Consider the following 17,050-nt stretch of genomic DNA (forward strand, 5'->3'; position numbering starts at 1 on the left):
TGACAATGTTAAGTCTGTACATCCTGACCGTCAAACCATGATGGTGAGTCAAGTAACTCAAATTTAGAAAGTCAAGTGTTTTCTCCCATATGTGGAAGTTAAAGAGGAAACAGGAAGAAAGATGTGGGGTGGGGGGGGGGGCTCATGAAAATTTGCAGGGAGATCAGTATGAGAGAGGGAAGAAACTAAGTATCAGAAGTGGGGAGGAAAAGGGAAAATACTAGGGAATGAAATTGACCAAATTATATCACTACATTGTGTGTATGTATGAATATGTAACAACAAGTCCCATCGTTATATACAACTATAACGCACCAAGAAAAGTATGGAAAAAATAGAATTTATACATCCTGGGCAAAGAAAGTCATTCTTACAATTACTAAAATTAAACTTCAAATACCTAAAACCAGAAGATTCAGAGATGAAGCCTACCTAGAGCTAAAGGCACACAGCATTTTGATTTATTGTTGTGATAATCACTTGAGCTTTACTGAGTTACAACTTTTATTGGTATATTAGAGGGCAAGGAGTATTAGGCTGTGACAGACTTTGGCATATTAAGATTAATTACTTCTACTTTTATGTTTCACAACTGATTAAGGAAAAAAGCAGGCTCATCTTTTATACACACAGAGTCACAATTCTGAGACGTAACAGGTTCACTTTGTCTCCTGAACTTGCAAGGTAGTTATTTTTTAAAAATAATTGTATTAGCCAGTTTGAGCTGTATAACAAATACTGTAGACTGGTAACCTAAATAACACAAAATTTTCTTCTCAGAGTTCTGAAGACTGGAAGTCTAAGGCCAGGGTACCAACCAATTTGGTTCTTGGTGAGGGCTCTCTTCCTGGTTTGCAGACAGCCTCACTGTGTCCTCACATTGTGAACACACAGAGAGAAACAGCTCCCAGATCTTCTCTTACAGGGACATCAATCCCATCAGACTAGGACCCACCCTCATGACCCCATCTAACCCTAATCACTATCCCAGAGTCCCATCTCCAAATGCTATCATATTGGGAGTTGGACAGTGAACACGTGGCGAGGGCACACAAACATTCAGTCCAGTCATTTAAAGAGTTTTTTATTTGCTGTGACCTTGCTGAGTGTCATGGGTTCTTTTTGGTGCTACACTGTGAAAAATCATTTGGTGGTGGTGGGGGGGGTGTTCCTTTTTCCCTTCTCTTTCTTTCTTCTTTCTTGTCCTGGGGATTGAACCCAGGGTTACTCTGAACTATATACCCTCAGGCTTTAGAAAACAGTTTCTTCTTTGAGACACAGTCCAACTAACTTGCTGAGGCTGCCCCTGACTTTGCTCTATCCTTCTGGCTCAGCCTCCTGAGTCTCTGGGATTAGAGGTGTTCATTACTATGCCCGACTAGAGGTGGTTATTTCTTTTTCTGCTTAAGATTTCAAAACTCATAAGATATTTTTGTTTACTAGCTTTTTACAGTGATTGCACCATATTCCTATTTTATGGACTGGATTATTTTCTTGGCCAAAACTGCAACGATGTCATCGAGGTTCTTTTATTAGGACTATCCTTTCCATAACTCATGCAGAATAAGTCATCAATGCTGCCATTAGCACTAACATTCAGATGTTATTAAAAGATAAACAAGGTGCCTTATGCCTGAAAAGTGCTACCGACCCTTGTATAAACTGGACATCCCCAAGACTGTCCAGCTCTTTGGGAGAAAATGTCATCCTTGTATTCCGTGAGTTCCCCGATGTCCAATTACTTCCTGTTATGAGGTTTCTATACAATCAGTTTGAGTCAGTACGAGTCCTTGCTTTGGAAGAACATACCCTACGTGGCTACAAATGGATACAGTGAACACACATCAAAGATAAAAGGCGAAAGTTGAGTAGAAAATTATATCACTAGTCAAAAATGATTGGGTAAAGGATTTGAAGTCCTGTGCCTAAAATTGGCACACAAATAACTGAAAAGCAAGAGCTTTCTATTACAATTTCTATTACAAAGGACTTCAGTTACTGCACAATTTACTAGACAGTTCAAAAAACATGATGTGGGGGGAGAGGATTGTTTGGCTTTGCTGCTATTAAATGGACTTGGTTATGAGGCAGCGCTCTATCTAAACTTGGATGAAAATGGCTACATTTTGCTTCACTGGGAATAAATACTAAGTAAGCCTTGGCACCACAGCATATTTATGAAGTCCTCTAGCATTTAACATTAAAGTTTAACTTTACTACTTCAGTTTGCAATCATAAAATAAATAATAATTTGTATGCATAATTTAACATAAATTGAATTTTGCATTCCCTCAGCTGATCTTATCTATAACAGTCATTTCTTTTTGTCACAAATACTAACCAAGAAAATAATGAATATTTTGTGTAATGATATTTGTCAAATTTTTAATCTTTATTTATTTATTTTTATGTGGTGCTGATATTTGTCAATATTATAGTGTGAAGATTATTTCTACTATATCTATTTCCTTTTTTTTTTTTTTTTTTGGTATCTGGGGCACTTGACCACTGAGCCACATTCCTAGCCCTGTTTTGTATTTTATTTAGACACAGGGTCTCACTGAGTTGCTTAGTACCTCGCTTTTGCTGAGGCTGCCTTTGAACTCTCGATCCTCTTGCCTCAGCCTCCTGAGCCTCTGAGATCACAGGAGTATACCACTGCACTTGGGCCCATATTTTTTATTGGTGCATTATGGTTGTGCATAATGATGGTATTTGTTGTTACAGTCGTACATGCACAGTATAATGATATAAATTGGTCAATATCTCTCCCAAGCACCTCCCCCTCCCTCTCTGCCTCCTACTCCCTGTCCCTTTTCCTCTACTGATCTTCCTGTGATTTTCATGAGATCCCTGTCCCCTACCTTTCTTTTCCTTTTTCATCTCTAGCTTCCACATGAGAAAAAATATGACCCCTGACCTTCTAAATCAGGCCTATTTCATTTAACATAATGATCTCTAATTCCTCCATTTTCTTGCAGATGACATAATTTCATTCTTCCTTATGGCTAAATAAAACTCCACTGTGTATATATACCACATTTTCTTTTTGTTTTTGGTACTGGGGATTGAACTCAGGGGCACTCAACCACTGAGCCACATCTTCACCCCTATTTTGTATTTTATTTTGAGACAGGGTCTCACTGAGTTGCTTAGCACCTCGCTATTGCTGAGGCTGGCTTTGAACTTGCCATCCTCCTGCCTCAGCCTCTCCAGCTGCTGGGATTACAGGCATGTGCCAACACACCTAGCCACATTTTCTTTATCCATTCATCTGTTGATGGGTTCCATAGTTTGGCTATTGTGAATTGTGCTGTTATAAACATGGGGATGCATGTACACTATAGTACGATGAATTTAATTCTTTAGTATAAATACCAAGGACTGGTATAGCTGGGTCTTGGGTGGTTCCATGCCTAGTCTTTTGAGAAACCTCCATATTGATTTCCATAGTAGTTGTGGTAATATACAATCCCACCAGCAGTGTGAATGTGCTCCTTTTCCTCCACATCCTCTCCAGCATTTATTATTTGTTATTTTTAAAAATAGTGTCTATATTTTTTAGTTGTAGATGGTCACAATACCTTTATTTATTTATCTTCATGTGGTGCTAAGAATCAAACCCAATGGTTCACACATGCCAGGCAAGCGCTCCACAACCCCAACCCCATTATTTGTGTTCTTGATGCCATTCTGACTGGTATGAGATGAAATCTCAGTGTAGTTTTGATTTGTATATCCCTAATTGCTACTGATGTTGAATATTTTTTCGTATATTTGTTGTCCGTTTGTGTTTCTTCTTTTGAAAAGTACTGGCTTAATTTATTTACCCATTTATTAATTGGCTTATTTGATTAGATGTTATGATTTATTTATTTATTTTTTTTGGTGGTGCTTGGGATTGAACCCAGGGCCTTGTGCATGCTAGATAAGCATTCTACCAACTAAGCTGTATCTCCAGCCCTCAAATTTTTTGATTTCTTTACATATTCTGGATACTAATCCTCTGTCAAAAGAGTAGCTAGCAGAGATTTCTCTCCCATTCTGTAGGTTTTCTTTTCACATTCCTACTTGTTTCCTTTGCTGTGCAGAAACTTTCTACTTTGATACCATCCAATTTATTAGCTCTTGGCATTATTTTCTGAGTCTTATTGAGAAGGACATTTCCTATGTCTCTATGCTGGTGTGTTGACCCTCTGTTTTCTTCTAAGAGTTGTATAGTTTCTGGCCTAATTCCTAGGTCTTCAATCCATTTTGTAAAATATGTTTTAAAATTTAAAAATTATGAAGATCTTATTGGTAAGCAAAACATCCAGGTAGAAATAAATGTCTCATCATTTCTGACTTGTTTATCAACCTAAGTGATGTTCATTTGTGATGATTGGATGGGGATCCATGTAAACTGATGTTTGACACTTGTCATGGCTTTGATGAGTCAGTGTTGGTTGAGAGGCCCTAAGACTCTATAGCCCGACTGCCTGTATTTAGTCTCAGCCTGATACTTGCTAGGTGTGTGACCTGGAGTGAAGTATGGAGCCTCCCTGATTCTATTTTCTCATCTATAAAATAGAATAATAGTAAAAAATGTTATCTCATAGGATTACTGCAGAGATTGGGTGTAGCAATATATATACAGAACACTTAAAAATGTATTGCTGTGTAGAAAATATCAAATAAGCACTTGTTATTATGATGCAGTGTGAAAGAACATGGGCTGTGGGCAGACATCCTGAGTTTGGTTAAGAAGGTATTTTTATTAGGCATTTTCATAACAAAATGTCCCTCTAGGTATAGTTGATCTATTCCATGTATTTTTAAAAAGTAAATGAATCCCACTATAGTTTTTCTTGAAGGAAAAGTTGTTTCTCCAATTGCGAGGGGCACTACAGGCTTTGTACATGTTAGCAGCAAAGTCTTTCACTTGCTCCATCATCAACAGATTCTCAGCAAAATGACTAGGTATTTCACTGCAAACCCAATGGATCTGTTTGTTCATTTATTATTGGGATTATTTTAGCTAAATGCAGGTTGACACTGGAAAGATTATTCATGGAGTTACCATGTTGCATGATCTGTTCATTGAAAGAACTCAGCCCTATTGTCTAGAAGTCCACTAAAACCTCAGTTTAAACAGGTGTTCAAAACCATACTAAAATCTGGATCTTCTAAAATCTTCTGCATAGCTTGTTTATTGACATTGATCAATTCTGTCAGCTGTCTCCAAGGAGGTGTGGAATACTTGATAAACACTGGTATTGGAATCTGAAAGTCATGAAAAATTGTGCCTTTTTTTTTTTTTTGGCCAAATGCTGTTCTGTGCATGTAAAATATTTCCCCAATTATGTTTAACTGAACTCTCAAAAGAACAACCAGTACACAAGTACCACATACAGCCATGATACTTCTTGTGAAACATTATCTTTGGATCCCCCTTATTTCTAGCTTGTTTGAAGGCATTTCCAGAGGTCTATGATGGGCCAACTCCATAGCTCTGGGCCTGAGTGAGGCAGAACATCATGGCGGAAGGGTGTGTTGGAGGAAAGCAGGTCTAGGTATGGTCACCAGGAAGCAGAGAGCCAGACATCCTGAGTTTGAATCTAGGCTTCACCAGGAGTCCAATGACCTTGGTCAACTTCCTCAATATTGTACTGTTTTAGTTTCTTCATCTGAAAATGGGGATAGTAACAAATATGAGGACTAATTGAAACAACAGGCAAAATGCTTAGGAGAGGGCCTAAATGAGAGAACAATAGCTATGGATATTATCACATTAGGGAGACCAAACCATGGACATGTTTCCTGAAGAGTGAAAGAAATATGAAATGATAAACATGATACAAATGAAAAATGTTATATCCTGTTTCAACATCTTGGAGAATAAGTTAGAGTCACATATTTTTAGTAGTAACAACTGCGAACATCCATCTTGCATTTTATAAGAATATCTTTCTTTTGGGGGGTCCCCATGTCATGGTAAGTCCAGGAATCCTTACTCAGTCTCAAGGGGTATGTTCTCTGCTTTATAAAACCCATTACTTCACCTGAAGTAGAGCCCAGTGTGGTGGTTAGACATGGGCTGGTGCCAGTCATCAATTCCCAACTTGCTCAAACCACAGGTCCTTAATAATAATAATAATAATAATAATAATAATACACAAAAATTTAGGAGATGTAGTTAATGCAGTGCTAAAAGGGAAATTTTTATTCATAAGTATATGAATTAAATGAATGGCTTAAATTAATCATCTATGATTTTGTCTAGAAATTAGAACAAACTCAAAGTCTGAGAAAGGAAATGATAAAAAAACAGAAATGGATGATATAATAAACCAATAATAGAGAAAATTATAAGGCCAAAAGTTGGTCATTTATAGTGATTAATAAAACTTATAAACCCTAATAAGTAAAAAAGAGAACACCAATGTCCAGAATGAATAAAATCCCAATCATTGTTACAAAGAAAGTAAGAGGTTATTATGAATAACTCTGTGCCAGTGGATTTTAAATATAGATGAAGTTGATGAATTCCTTTAAAACTACAACTTACTAAAACTGATTGTAGGCTGAGATTGTTGGTGCACTCCTATAATCCCAGCAACTCAGGAGGCTGAGGCAGGACTATTGAAAATCGAAGGCCAGCCTGGGAAGCTTAGAGAGATCATACTTCAAAATACAAAATGAAAAGGGCTTGGGGCGGGGGGTAGCTCAGTGGCAGAGTAGTCCTGGGTACAATCCCCATTACCAAATAACTACCACAAAATGAATGAAAACAATAACAACAACAAACTTCAGAAGAAATAAAAACTTTAAAGAGCACTCTAATAGTAAAAAAAAAAAAAAGGAATCTACTATCACAAATAAATTTTAAAAAATAGACCCAGATGGGTGTCACTGACGAAAACTTCCAAATGTTTAAAGATAAAATAACACTTAAAAATTCTTCCAGAAAATAGTAAGGAAAGTATATTTCCCAGTTTGTTTTAAAGGCCAGCATAATCTTCATGCTCAATCCTTACAGGTATGTTTATTTTTATTTTTTTTTTTAGAAAAGAAATACTAGAAGGTAATTTCTCTCACTGGCAAAGATGAAAAAGTCCTAAATAAATGATTAGAAACTCAAAGTCTGGTGATAGATTAAAACATAACAGTGCAAATTTGGTATGTTCTAGGAATGAGGGTGGTTTAACATTTAGTAATTAATTAGTGTAATTCACCACATTAACAAAATAATATATGATTTGTATAATAAAAAACATCATATGGACATTTCAACAAATGCAGAAAAATCATGACCATTTCCAACATTCCTTACCGTTTAAAAAACTCTTTATCAGGGCGGCGGGCGGGAGCTGAGTGCCCTGAGTGCACGTGTGAAGAAGCGGCGGCACCAGCGCGGCTGCTGGAGACACCCCCGCCCCCTTCGAAGACTCAGGGCCGCCCTCGACTTTCGCGGCCTCGGTCACCCCTTTAGCTCTGTGCCCTAGGCGAGGAGGCCGGCTTGTGGGGTTGAGTGGCCCGAGCTGAGGGCGCCGAGAGCTCGGGGCGGCGAGGACGACGGCGTTGATAGCGGTGGTAACGACGGCCTCAGCAGGCGGGGAAGATGAAAGGTAGCCGGATCGAGTTGGGAGATGTAACACCACACAATATTAAACAGTTGAAGAGATTGAACCAGGTCATTTTTCCAGTCAGCTACAATGACAAGTTCTACAAGGATGTTCTGGAGGTTGGCGAGCTAGCAAAACTTGCCTATTTCAATGATATTGCTGTAGGTGCAGTATGCTGCAGGGTGGATCATTCACAGAATCAGAAGAGACTTTACATCATGACACTAGGATGTCTTGCACCTTACAGAAGGCTAGGAATAGGAACTAAAATGTTAAATCACGTCCTAAACATCTGTGAAAAAGATGGCACTTTTGACAACATCTATCTGCACGTTCAGATCAGCAATGAGTCAGCAATTGACTTCTACAGGAAGTTTGGCTTTGAGATTATTGAGACAAAGAAGAACTACTATAAGAGGATAGAGCCTGCAGATGCTCATGTGCTTCAGAAAAACCTCAAAGTCCCTTCTGGTCAGAATGCAGATGCGCAGAAAACAGACAACTGAACAAATTACAAATGAACTTTCTTGCACTTGCTTGTCGCCAAATAAAAGAGAGGCCCATTGATTCCCTGCCCCTGTCCCCCGCCTTTCCTAAGTTTTCCTCCCTCCTTGTTCCTTTTTTTCCCTCATTTCTTTTCTTCCTCTAGAAGTTTTAATACTTTCAAGGACTTTTAAAAATAATCATGTTTGGATTGTTTTAGTTTTTCTTTTTCTCTCTCTCTTTGTTTTTTTTTTTTTTTTTTGGTTTTGTTTTTGTTTTTTTTTTTTTTTTTTGGTGTGTGTGTGTACGGTGGTTGTCTTGAAAGAAGGAGAAGGTAGATCTGTTTAGTTTCACAGTTAAAATGTATGGTCCCAAAATTTGGGTGTCAGATGATTTCAATTTTTTTTTCCTTATTTCCTGCTTTCACATTGAAGGGCAGAGCCTACAGATATTGTTTATTTCTAAAGATAAAAAGAAGCAGCAGCAATATCTTGTTCTGTAATTCATAGACAAGTTTAGTGTGTTTGTGGTACTCTAGGTTCTTAAAAACTATTTGGGATGTTAATCCCTAGACATTGCCTTCACTCCACCTTTAGTCCTTCTGAGCACTTTCTCAGGAGTTGGACCATTTTTATCTTCGTAAGAAATATCAAGTTTATTTAGGTTTTTAAAGCAATTTTTTCCCCAACTGATGAATGAGGCAGTTTGGGTAGGTTGTGTTATATTTTGGTCTGAAAGCATTTGAGTTAAACTGCTTTTTTGCTAATGAGTGAGCTCTGGTTATTAGATTTATTTTTCTTGCTATTGATATTAGAGTCATTAATTTTTAGAGTATGAGCTGGTGAAAAAAACTTTTTTTATTCTCCCAGCTAGAGATATGGCCTTTAACTGACCTAAAGAGCTTTGTTGTCATCTTTTTTTTTTCCCCCAACCTTTTTCTTTCAGCATACCCAATATTAGTCTAACCTTAAAAGTGGAGTTGATGTCCTTATGGGTCAGTATCCCTAAATCAACCTAAAGCAGGTGTTTTCTCGTAAACATATTTAAAAAAAATACCTAAAAGGAACTCTAGATGGACTGTGGCACAATAAATGCATTTAATGTCAACTAATGCAGGTTGTTAATTGAAAGTGTGGCCACTGAACATTTGATTGTATAGGAAAAAATATCTAAACAGTATTTTTGAGAATAACATAGCTATGCTATTGCTTATCTGTTGGAGAACATCCGAGATTTGCTTATACTCTGTGCCTACAATATTGAGTTTAAGGATTTGGGATAAGGGGAATTGTTAAACAAATTGCTTCTAAGAAAGAAAGAAGCATAAAGTATTAATAATGCAGATATCACTGTGACCTCCTCTATTGACAGACTGGTTTTTGTCAGAACATTTTCTGACATGTAGAGAGTGGCTTTAACAGGTTGATAACTTTATGAGAGACATCTGAAATACTTGTGTTTTACTCCCATTGCCCCATCTTCAATATTTAGAATTTTTTGGTTTGTCAGTAGTGATGGTTCTAGAAATGCTCTCATTAGACTTTACAAACAATGCACAGGGCTTGAGTTTTCTGTCATTTGACTTTAAGGAAGTTTGATTCATAATATTGATCCTCATGTAAAATTCTGGTATAAAAGTCTCATGTCCAAATAGGTTAAATGACAATATTATTTTATAGAATGTACACACTTTATATCCTTAAGTTTTTATTTGTAAGTGTGAGAGTACAAAGTAAAATAGGCTTCCATAGTCTTGAGTGCCAAGAAAAATATAAGAAAGGAAGATGGCTGGTGAATGAATTTTTAGTGTTCTAATCTTAAATTAGTAAAAATGTAGAAAGACCACACTGTTTTCTTCATTATCAATTCCTTAAACAATCCAAATGTAGGCTTAGAAGAAAAGTTTAGCATTAAGCACCTTTACTTTGTGGATAAGATTCAGCTTGCTCTTGACAAGAAAAGAGTGCTTGAGTTACAGGAAGTGTAATTAGTGTGAAGAATTCAGCCTTTTTGTAAACTTCCAGATATCAAAATAGATTTTGATATATAACTGAGTTTTCTGAGATGACACTGCCTCTATTTCTATATCCATTTCACCTGGACTTTCTAAGCAGTCCTATGAATGTATCCCTATATGTGGTTATCAAAAACCGAATAGCTGCCTCACGACAATTAAGTACTTGTTATTTAAAGAGGGAAAAATATTAAAGTTTGAATTGAGTTTGTAGGCTTTCTGTCATTTAGTTTCTTTTTCCACACTAGTTAAAAGATTTAACCTAAATTCTAAGTGTTTGTAAAGAGTTAACTGTCTTACATCAAACTTGTGTTAAATAATTCCATCCACTTATACAAGAAGAAGATTTGGAAGAAGTAGAAGTTGGGCACTAGTTTGTACACCTATGAGTCAGTAAAGACTAAAGTAATACCCCATGTTGAGTTGATTATTTTGATATATGATAAAAAAATCTTTGAGGTAAAATAGTAATTCTGTTAACTGGAAGATCACAGGATATATCCATCATATTTTTCAGGACAGATAGTTTTTACAGTGGGGCAAGTAGGTTAAATTTATACTGTATGGAATTTGCATTTAGGTTCTAAAGAAAAGAATCTGTAGAGAAATCTATGCAATGTATAATTTGCCCAGATTAGTTTTCATTTGAGGAAAGGAGTTCTGAAATATCTTCAAAGTTTACTCATCAATTGAAAATCTTTCAAAAAGAGATTATTAGGAAACTGGTGTGTGGTGGTGGAAAAGAAAAGCTCCCTCAGTTTTTGGAGGGAAAACTTTAAAATTACTTTAATGGCTAAGTTTACTTGGTGCAGTTAAGAATTAAACTTGTCAATTTTAACATTGCTGTTACATCTGAAATAAACTTATGTGATGTTCTGGTAAAAAAAAAAAAAAAAAAACTCTTTATCAAACTGAGGCATAAGGGAAATTCTTTAATTTGATAAAAGGTAAATACAGAAAATGTACAACAAACATTTCACTTAATGGCGAAGTGTTGAAAACTTTCCCTCTGAGATCAGGAACAAGATAATGGTGTCTACTGTCACCATTTCTATTCTAAGCAGGGCCAAATAGACAAAAAAAACCTAAATGGTACTGAAATTGAAAAAAAAAAACAGATAAAGAACTGTTCTTGAGGCTGGGATTGTGGTTCAGAGGGAGAGCGTTCACCTCAAATTTGTGAGGCACTGGGTTCGATCCTCAGTACCTATAACTAAAAAAATAAATATTAAAAAAAGAACTGTCCTTATGTGCAAATGACCTGATTGTGTAGATGAAAACTTTTAAAGAATCTACAAACTATTAGAATAATGGGTGAATTTTGCAGGTTATTGATTGGATTGTTGGCCGTAAGACCTATATCTAAAACCAGTTGTATTTTTATATTCTAATAACAAAAAATAAGATAAAAAGCAAATAACCTAGCAAAGCATCTAATAAAAGATCTGAAAGATTCTAAGCAAACTATAAAGATCACCAAGAGAATCTAAAGAAGACCTAAGTAAAAGGGGCAGATATTAGGAGGTGGAGGAATCAATATTACATCCATGTTACTTCTTTCAAAATTAATATATAAGCTGAATACCATCACAAGCAAACTACTGGGTAGTTTTTCTGGTGGAAAGTGACAACCTAAGCAGCACAATTCACAATAGCTAGACTGTGGAACCAACCCAGATGCCCTTCAATAGATGAATGGATAAAAAAAATGTGGCATTTATACACCATGGAGTATTACGCAGCACTAAAAAAATGACAAAATCATGAATTTGCAGGGAAATGGATGGCACTAGAGCAGATTATGCTAAGTGAAGCTAGCCAATCCCTAAAAAACAAATGCCAAATGTCTTCTTTGATATAATGAGAGCAACTAAGAACAGAGCAGGGAGGAAGAGCAGGAGGAAAAGATTAACATTAAACAGAGACATGAGGTGGGAGGGAAAGGGAGAGAAAAGGGATATTGCATGGAAATGGAAGGAGACCCTCATTGTTATACAAAATTACATATAAGAGGTTGTGAGGGGAATGGGAAAATAAATAAGGAGAGAAATGAATTACAGTAGATGGGGTACAGAGAGAAGATGGGAGGGGAGGGGAAGGGGGATAGTTGAGGATAGGAAAGGTAGCAGAATACAACAGTTACTAATAGGGCATTATGTAAAAATGTGGATGTGTAACCGATGTGATTCTGCAATTTGTATTTGGGGTAAAAATGGGAGTTCATAACCCACTTGAATCTAATGTATGAAATATGATGTGTCAAGAGCTTTGTAAGGTTTTGAACAACCAATAAAAAATTAAAATAAAAAAAAAGAAAGTGACAACCTAATTCTAATCCTAAAATTATATGGAAATGAAAAGGGCCAAGATGGATTTGAAGAAAAAAAAAGGTGCTGGAGAATCTGTACTAGTATTAGATATCAAACCTTATGACAGAGTGACAATAGAGCAAGACAGGAACCTGAAGCAGACCTCTTCATACTGGATAGGCAATGGAGTAATGGAGGAAAGAACAGTCTTTTCAGCCCGGATGATTTGGTAAATAGGGTAGCTATATGGAAAATTTACCTTGATCTTTCCCTTACACCATTCACAAAAGCCAATTCTGGATTAAAGATTTGAATGTAGCCTGATGTGGTGGTGTGTGTCTATTGCTCCAGTTACTTGCAAGGCTGAAGCAGGAGAATCACTTGAACCCAGGAGTTTAGGGCTAGCCTGGGCAACATCGTGAGACACCATCTCTTGCCAAAACAAATTTAAATGTGAAAGATAAAATTTTCAGATCATAGAGGGAGAATACATTAATGACATTAGAGATTTCTTAAATGAAAATAGAAACATCGCTAACCTTAGCAATGATTGGATTACATTAAAATGAGGGATTTATTTTAATCAAAGGATACCATTAAGCCAGTGAAGTGGTGCATGCCTGTATTTCCAGGGACTCTTGAGGCTGAGGCAGGAGGATCTGGAGTTCAAAGCCAGTCTCAGCAAAAGCAAGGCTCTAAGCAGCTCAGTGAGACTCTGTCTCTAAATATAATACAAAATAGGGTTGGGGATGTGATTCAATGGTGCCTTGAGTTCAATCCTGGGTACTACCTCCCACCACTTCCACCCCGCCATCTGGGCAAAAAAAGAACACCATTAAGTGAAAGGGTGCAATATTTGTGATTTTGCTTCAAAATAATTAAGTGGTATTTGGAGTAAGGTGGGGGACGGGAAAGAGAGCATAGCTGAAATAAGAATGGCCATGAATTTGGTTGAAGCTGGAATTTCTTTGCGTGATTCTCTGAATTTTTGTTTATGTTTGAATTTTCCCATGATACAAGTCTAAAAAGGAAAGACACTATCAAAGTGGGAGAAGTGAAACCACATAGTGAAGGAAGATATAGAACCAGAAAAAGGGCCCGTATCTGAAATGTATAAAGAATTCCCTAAAGTCAAGAAGAAAAAGACAACTCAATAGAAAAATTAACAAAAGCAAAACAGCACCCAAAGGGCTAATAAATATATGAAATGGTGAAGCCAATCAGTAACCAAGGAGTTAGACATTAAAGTCACAATTCAATACTACACACCCACTGATACAAGCAAAGTAGAGCCAGAGGATGTTAAGTTCTGTAACAATACCATAACAACATTAAGCCAGGGGCTGAGGTTGTGGCTCAGTGGTAGAACACTTGCCTAGAATGTGTGAGGCACTGGGTTTGATTTTCAGCACCACATATATAAGTAAATAAAAATAAAGTTCTATCAACAACTAAAAAAAAAAAAAAAAGAAAAAGAAAAAAAAAAACCACTAACCCAGAATGGCTAAGATTAAAAATACCAAGTGTTGGTGGGATGTGATGAAGCAACTCCTCCATAGCTGGTGGAAGGGGATACTGGTATGACTAGTTTGGTAAACAGTTTTGCAGTGTCTACCAAATTTGAATATATTCCTACGCCTATATCCCAGTAATTCCATTCCAAGGTATCTACCCACCCAAAATGTGTGTATGAGTGTGTGTATGTGTAAAATATATCTCCAAAGGCCAAGTGAGAATGATGATAATAACATAGTAACATTATTCAGAATAGCTCCAAGTTAGAAACTCCGGAACTGTCCATCAACAGTAGAATGAATAGATTGTAGTTTATTTATACATGAGAATATGATATAACAAACAGTTGAATTACTGCTACATCCATCAATATGAACACAGTCAAAAACAATGTTGAACAAAAGAAGTCACCTACACACAAAGTACTATGTGATTTCAATTAAGGGGCATTGAAAAAACAGCAGAAATAATGTGTTGTAACACTGGAGTAGAAGTTACTTTTGGGGAAAGTGGGGGTATGGATCAGCAAGGGACATGACAAGAATTTTGGATTAGGGAAACTCTATTTTTGGACCTGGGCGGTGATTGCACAGGTGTGTGCACTTTGTGATATCTCATCTATCAAACTATATCTTGATTTTGTGCATTTTTCTTTATGTATACCATATTTCAATAAGATGTGCCTATTGTACCAAAAGAACAAGGGCTGGGGCTGTAGCTCAGTGGCAGAGCTCTTGCCTAGCACGCGTGAGGTACTGGGTTCGATCCTTAGCACCACAAATAAAATAAAAGCATTCTGTCCACCTACAACTATAAAATAAGAATTAAAAAAAGGAAAAAAAGAATTATCTGGGGGGGCTGGGGATGTGGCTCAAGCGGTAGCGCACTCGCCTGGCATGCGTGTGGCCCGGCCCGGGTTCCATCCTCAGCACCACATACAAACAAAGATGCTGTGTCCGCCGAGAACTAAAAAATAATAAATATTAAAAAATTCTCTCTCTCTCTCTCTCTCTCTCTCTCTCTCTCTCTCTCTCTCTCCTCTCTCACTCTCTCTTAAAAAAAAAAAAGAATTATCTGGGTTAGGAGAGGATTTTTTGTGTGTGTGTGTGAGTTACTGGGGATTGAACTCAGGGCCTTGTATATAAGAGGCAAGCACTCTACCAACTAAGCTATACCTTTAACCCAGGAGAATAATTCTGATAAATGAAAAGTCATTTTAGTGTAGCAGAATTATGCTTTAAAAATTAAAATATCTTGTTTTAATTTAATTTGGTTGTTACAATAAAAATACAGGTGGAGGAAAATTAATTTAGCATTTGCTCAAATATGCATATAAACTAGAGATGTAGGCCCATGAGTTCCGTGGGCCCGCCAGAGTTCTGCCAGGAATTGTAATAAATTCAGTAGGAAAAAATTTAAACCTGTTGTTATAATCTTCCTCCACAGCTCCCAAAAGAATACCCCTAAAAGAGCTATGAATTTCTAATTTTGAAACAACATAACTTCCAGGCATATTCTTAAAAAACAAAAACGAAAAACAAATCTGTTGCAATATGTGACACTAAGGCAGGAGGATCACAAATCAGGGATCAGCCTCAGCAATTTAGCAAGGCCCTAGGTAACTTGGGAGATCCTGTCTCAAAATAAAAAATAAAAAAGGACTAGGGATGTGAACTCCTGAGCTCAATCCCTAGTACCGCCTTCCCCCAAAAGAAATCTTTTCTTTTTAACAGCAACTAACCATTAGGGTCAAGAATTTATTAAAGATATCCTGAGTCCCCACGATACAATCATATTTTCTGCATATAAAAAATAATCTCTTTTTTTCTATAATTGAGATGTAGTTCACATTTAGTTGATAAAATGAAAAAAATGCCTGAGAACTAAAGTTCTCTCTTTTCTTGATGGGAAGATTTTGGATGGGGGTGGGTTTTGCTACTTGTTTTTGGAAATACTTCTTTTTTTATTGTATTTGTATACTGGAATAAACGAAGTTGTGTTTTAAATCTTACGAATTAGGTGTCCTTTTTTTTTTTCCCCTCCCTTTTAAAACTAGTATCACAATGTAAAATGGCCCGCACTTGGGCTGAGTGGGAAGCAAGACCTTTACCTCATGCAAGAGGAATCTTGTCTTTACCTGAGCATGGCCACAGAAGATATCTTATCTTGTTATGTTTGGACTTGTACCAAGGACTCAGTAGGATCTATAAACCCAACTCAAAGTAGCATGCGTAGTTACTGTAACTTTGAAGAGGGGAATTATAATTCTTTTCAGTATTATACTAATTTTCACCAATTTAAAATTCCCATTTGATGGCCTAAAAACCTTGGAATTACATGATAGCTCTTCTTTCCCCTTTCCCCTATCATGAGTGACCTTTACACAACTGAAGGAAACAGTTATGGACAGGCAGCCAGAAAGGGCAGGCTCTTGTCCGGCTTTGCTTCCCACTAGTCTACAGAGGCTAATTTCTTGGAACCTTAGTTTCTAAAAGTCAGTGTAGGCAATAACATCCCCTGCTTCAGTGTGATTTTGAAAAGTGAAAAATAATATGTAAACATAGACAAACATTTTATATTTTTAATAATAACTACATGTTGCATTTCTAAATATGAAAGATGAAGCATATAATATCCTAGTGCTTGGGCTTGGGAAGAATATAGGGAAATGAGGTCAGAAAGACTAAAAAACAGAAAAATAAACAAATTGGTAACCACAAAAGATTAAAAAGGGACAACGTTGTAATCTTGAAAGGTCTATACAAACTTTTAAACAATTTTTCTAATTATATCATGCATTCTGAATCCTGATGTAGTAGACATCTGTTGTTTTTTCTGCCTTGTAACCTGCTCCTTCCTGGCAACAGCGGCTTTTTCTTTGAACTGCTTTCCCCAGTATTCTGGTGGACTGACAATCTCATACCTCTAATGCGGGATATGCTCAGGGATCTGCAGGTAACCAAAGCCAGACCAATAAGCATTCTTCCTTGAAATAATCCATATAGATCCTAATCCTCTTTTCTTTGGAGTTCTAAATGGTTTTTTTTTTTTTTTTTTTTTTTTTTTTTTTTTTTTTTTTAGAGCTGGGGCTCTCAATGGGAAAGGCAGCAAAACTAAATCAGGCA

The 17,050-nt window shown here is 36.6% G+C and overlaps 1 protein-coding gene across 1 annotated transcript; it reads left to right on the plus strand.

Annotated features, from left to right (window-relative positions):
• Positions 1-7,340: 7,340 nt before the first annotated feature.
• Positions 7,341-10,517, plus strand: LOC144367142 (N-alpha-acetyltransferase 50). Its single transcript, XM_078022460.1, has one exon. It carries the CDS (start codon positions 7,601-7,603, stop codon positions 8,108-8,110), a length of 510 nt encoding a protein of 169 aa, XP_077878586.1. The 5' UTR covers positions 7,341-7,600; the 3' UTR covers positions 8,111-10,517.
• Positions 10,518-17,050: the final 6,533 nt, after the last annotated feature.

The sequence above is a fragment of the Ictidomys tridecemlineatus genome, chromosome 10 (assembly GCF_052094955.1).
Source record: "Ictidomys tridecemlineatus isolate mIctTri1 chromosome 10, mIctTri1.hap1, whole genome shotgun sequence".
Classification (NCBI taxonomy): Eukaryota; Metazoa; Chordata; class Mammalia; order Rodentia; family Sciuridae; genus Ictidomys; species Ictidomys tridecemlineatus.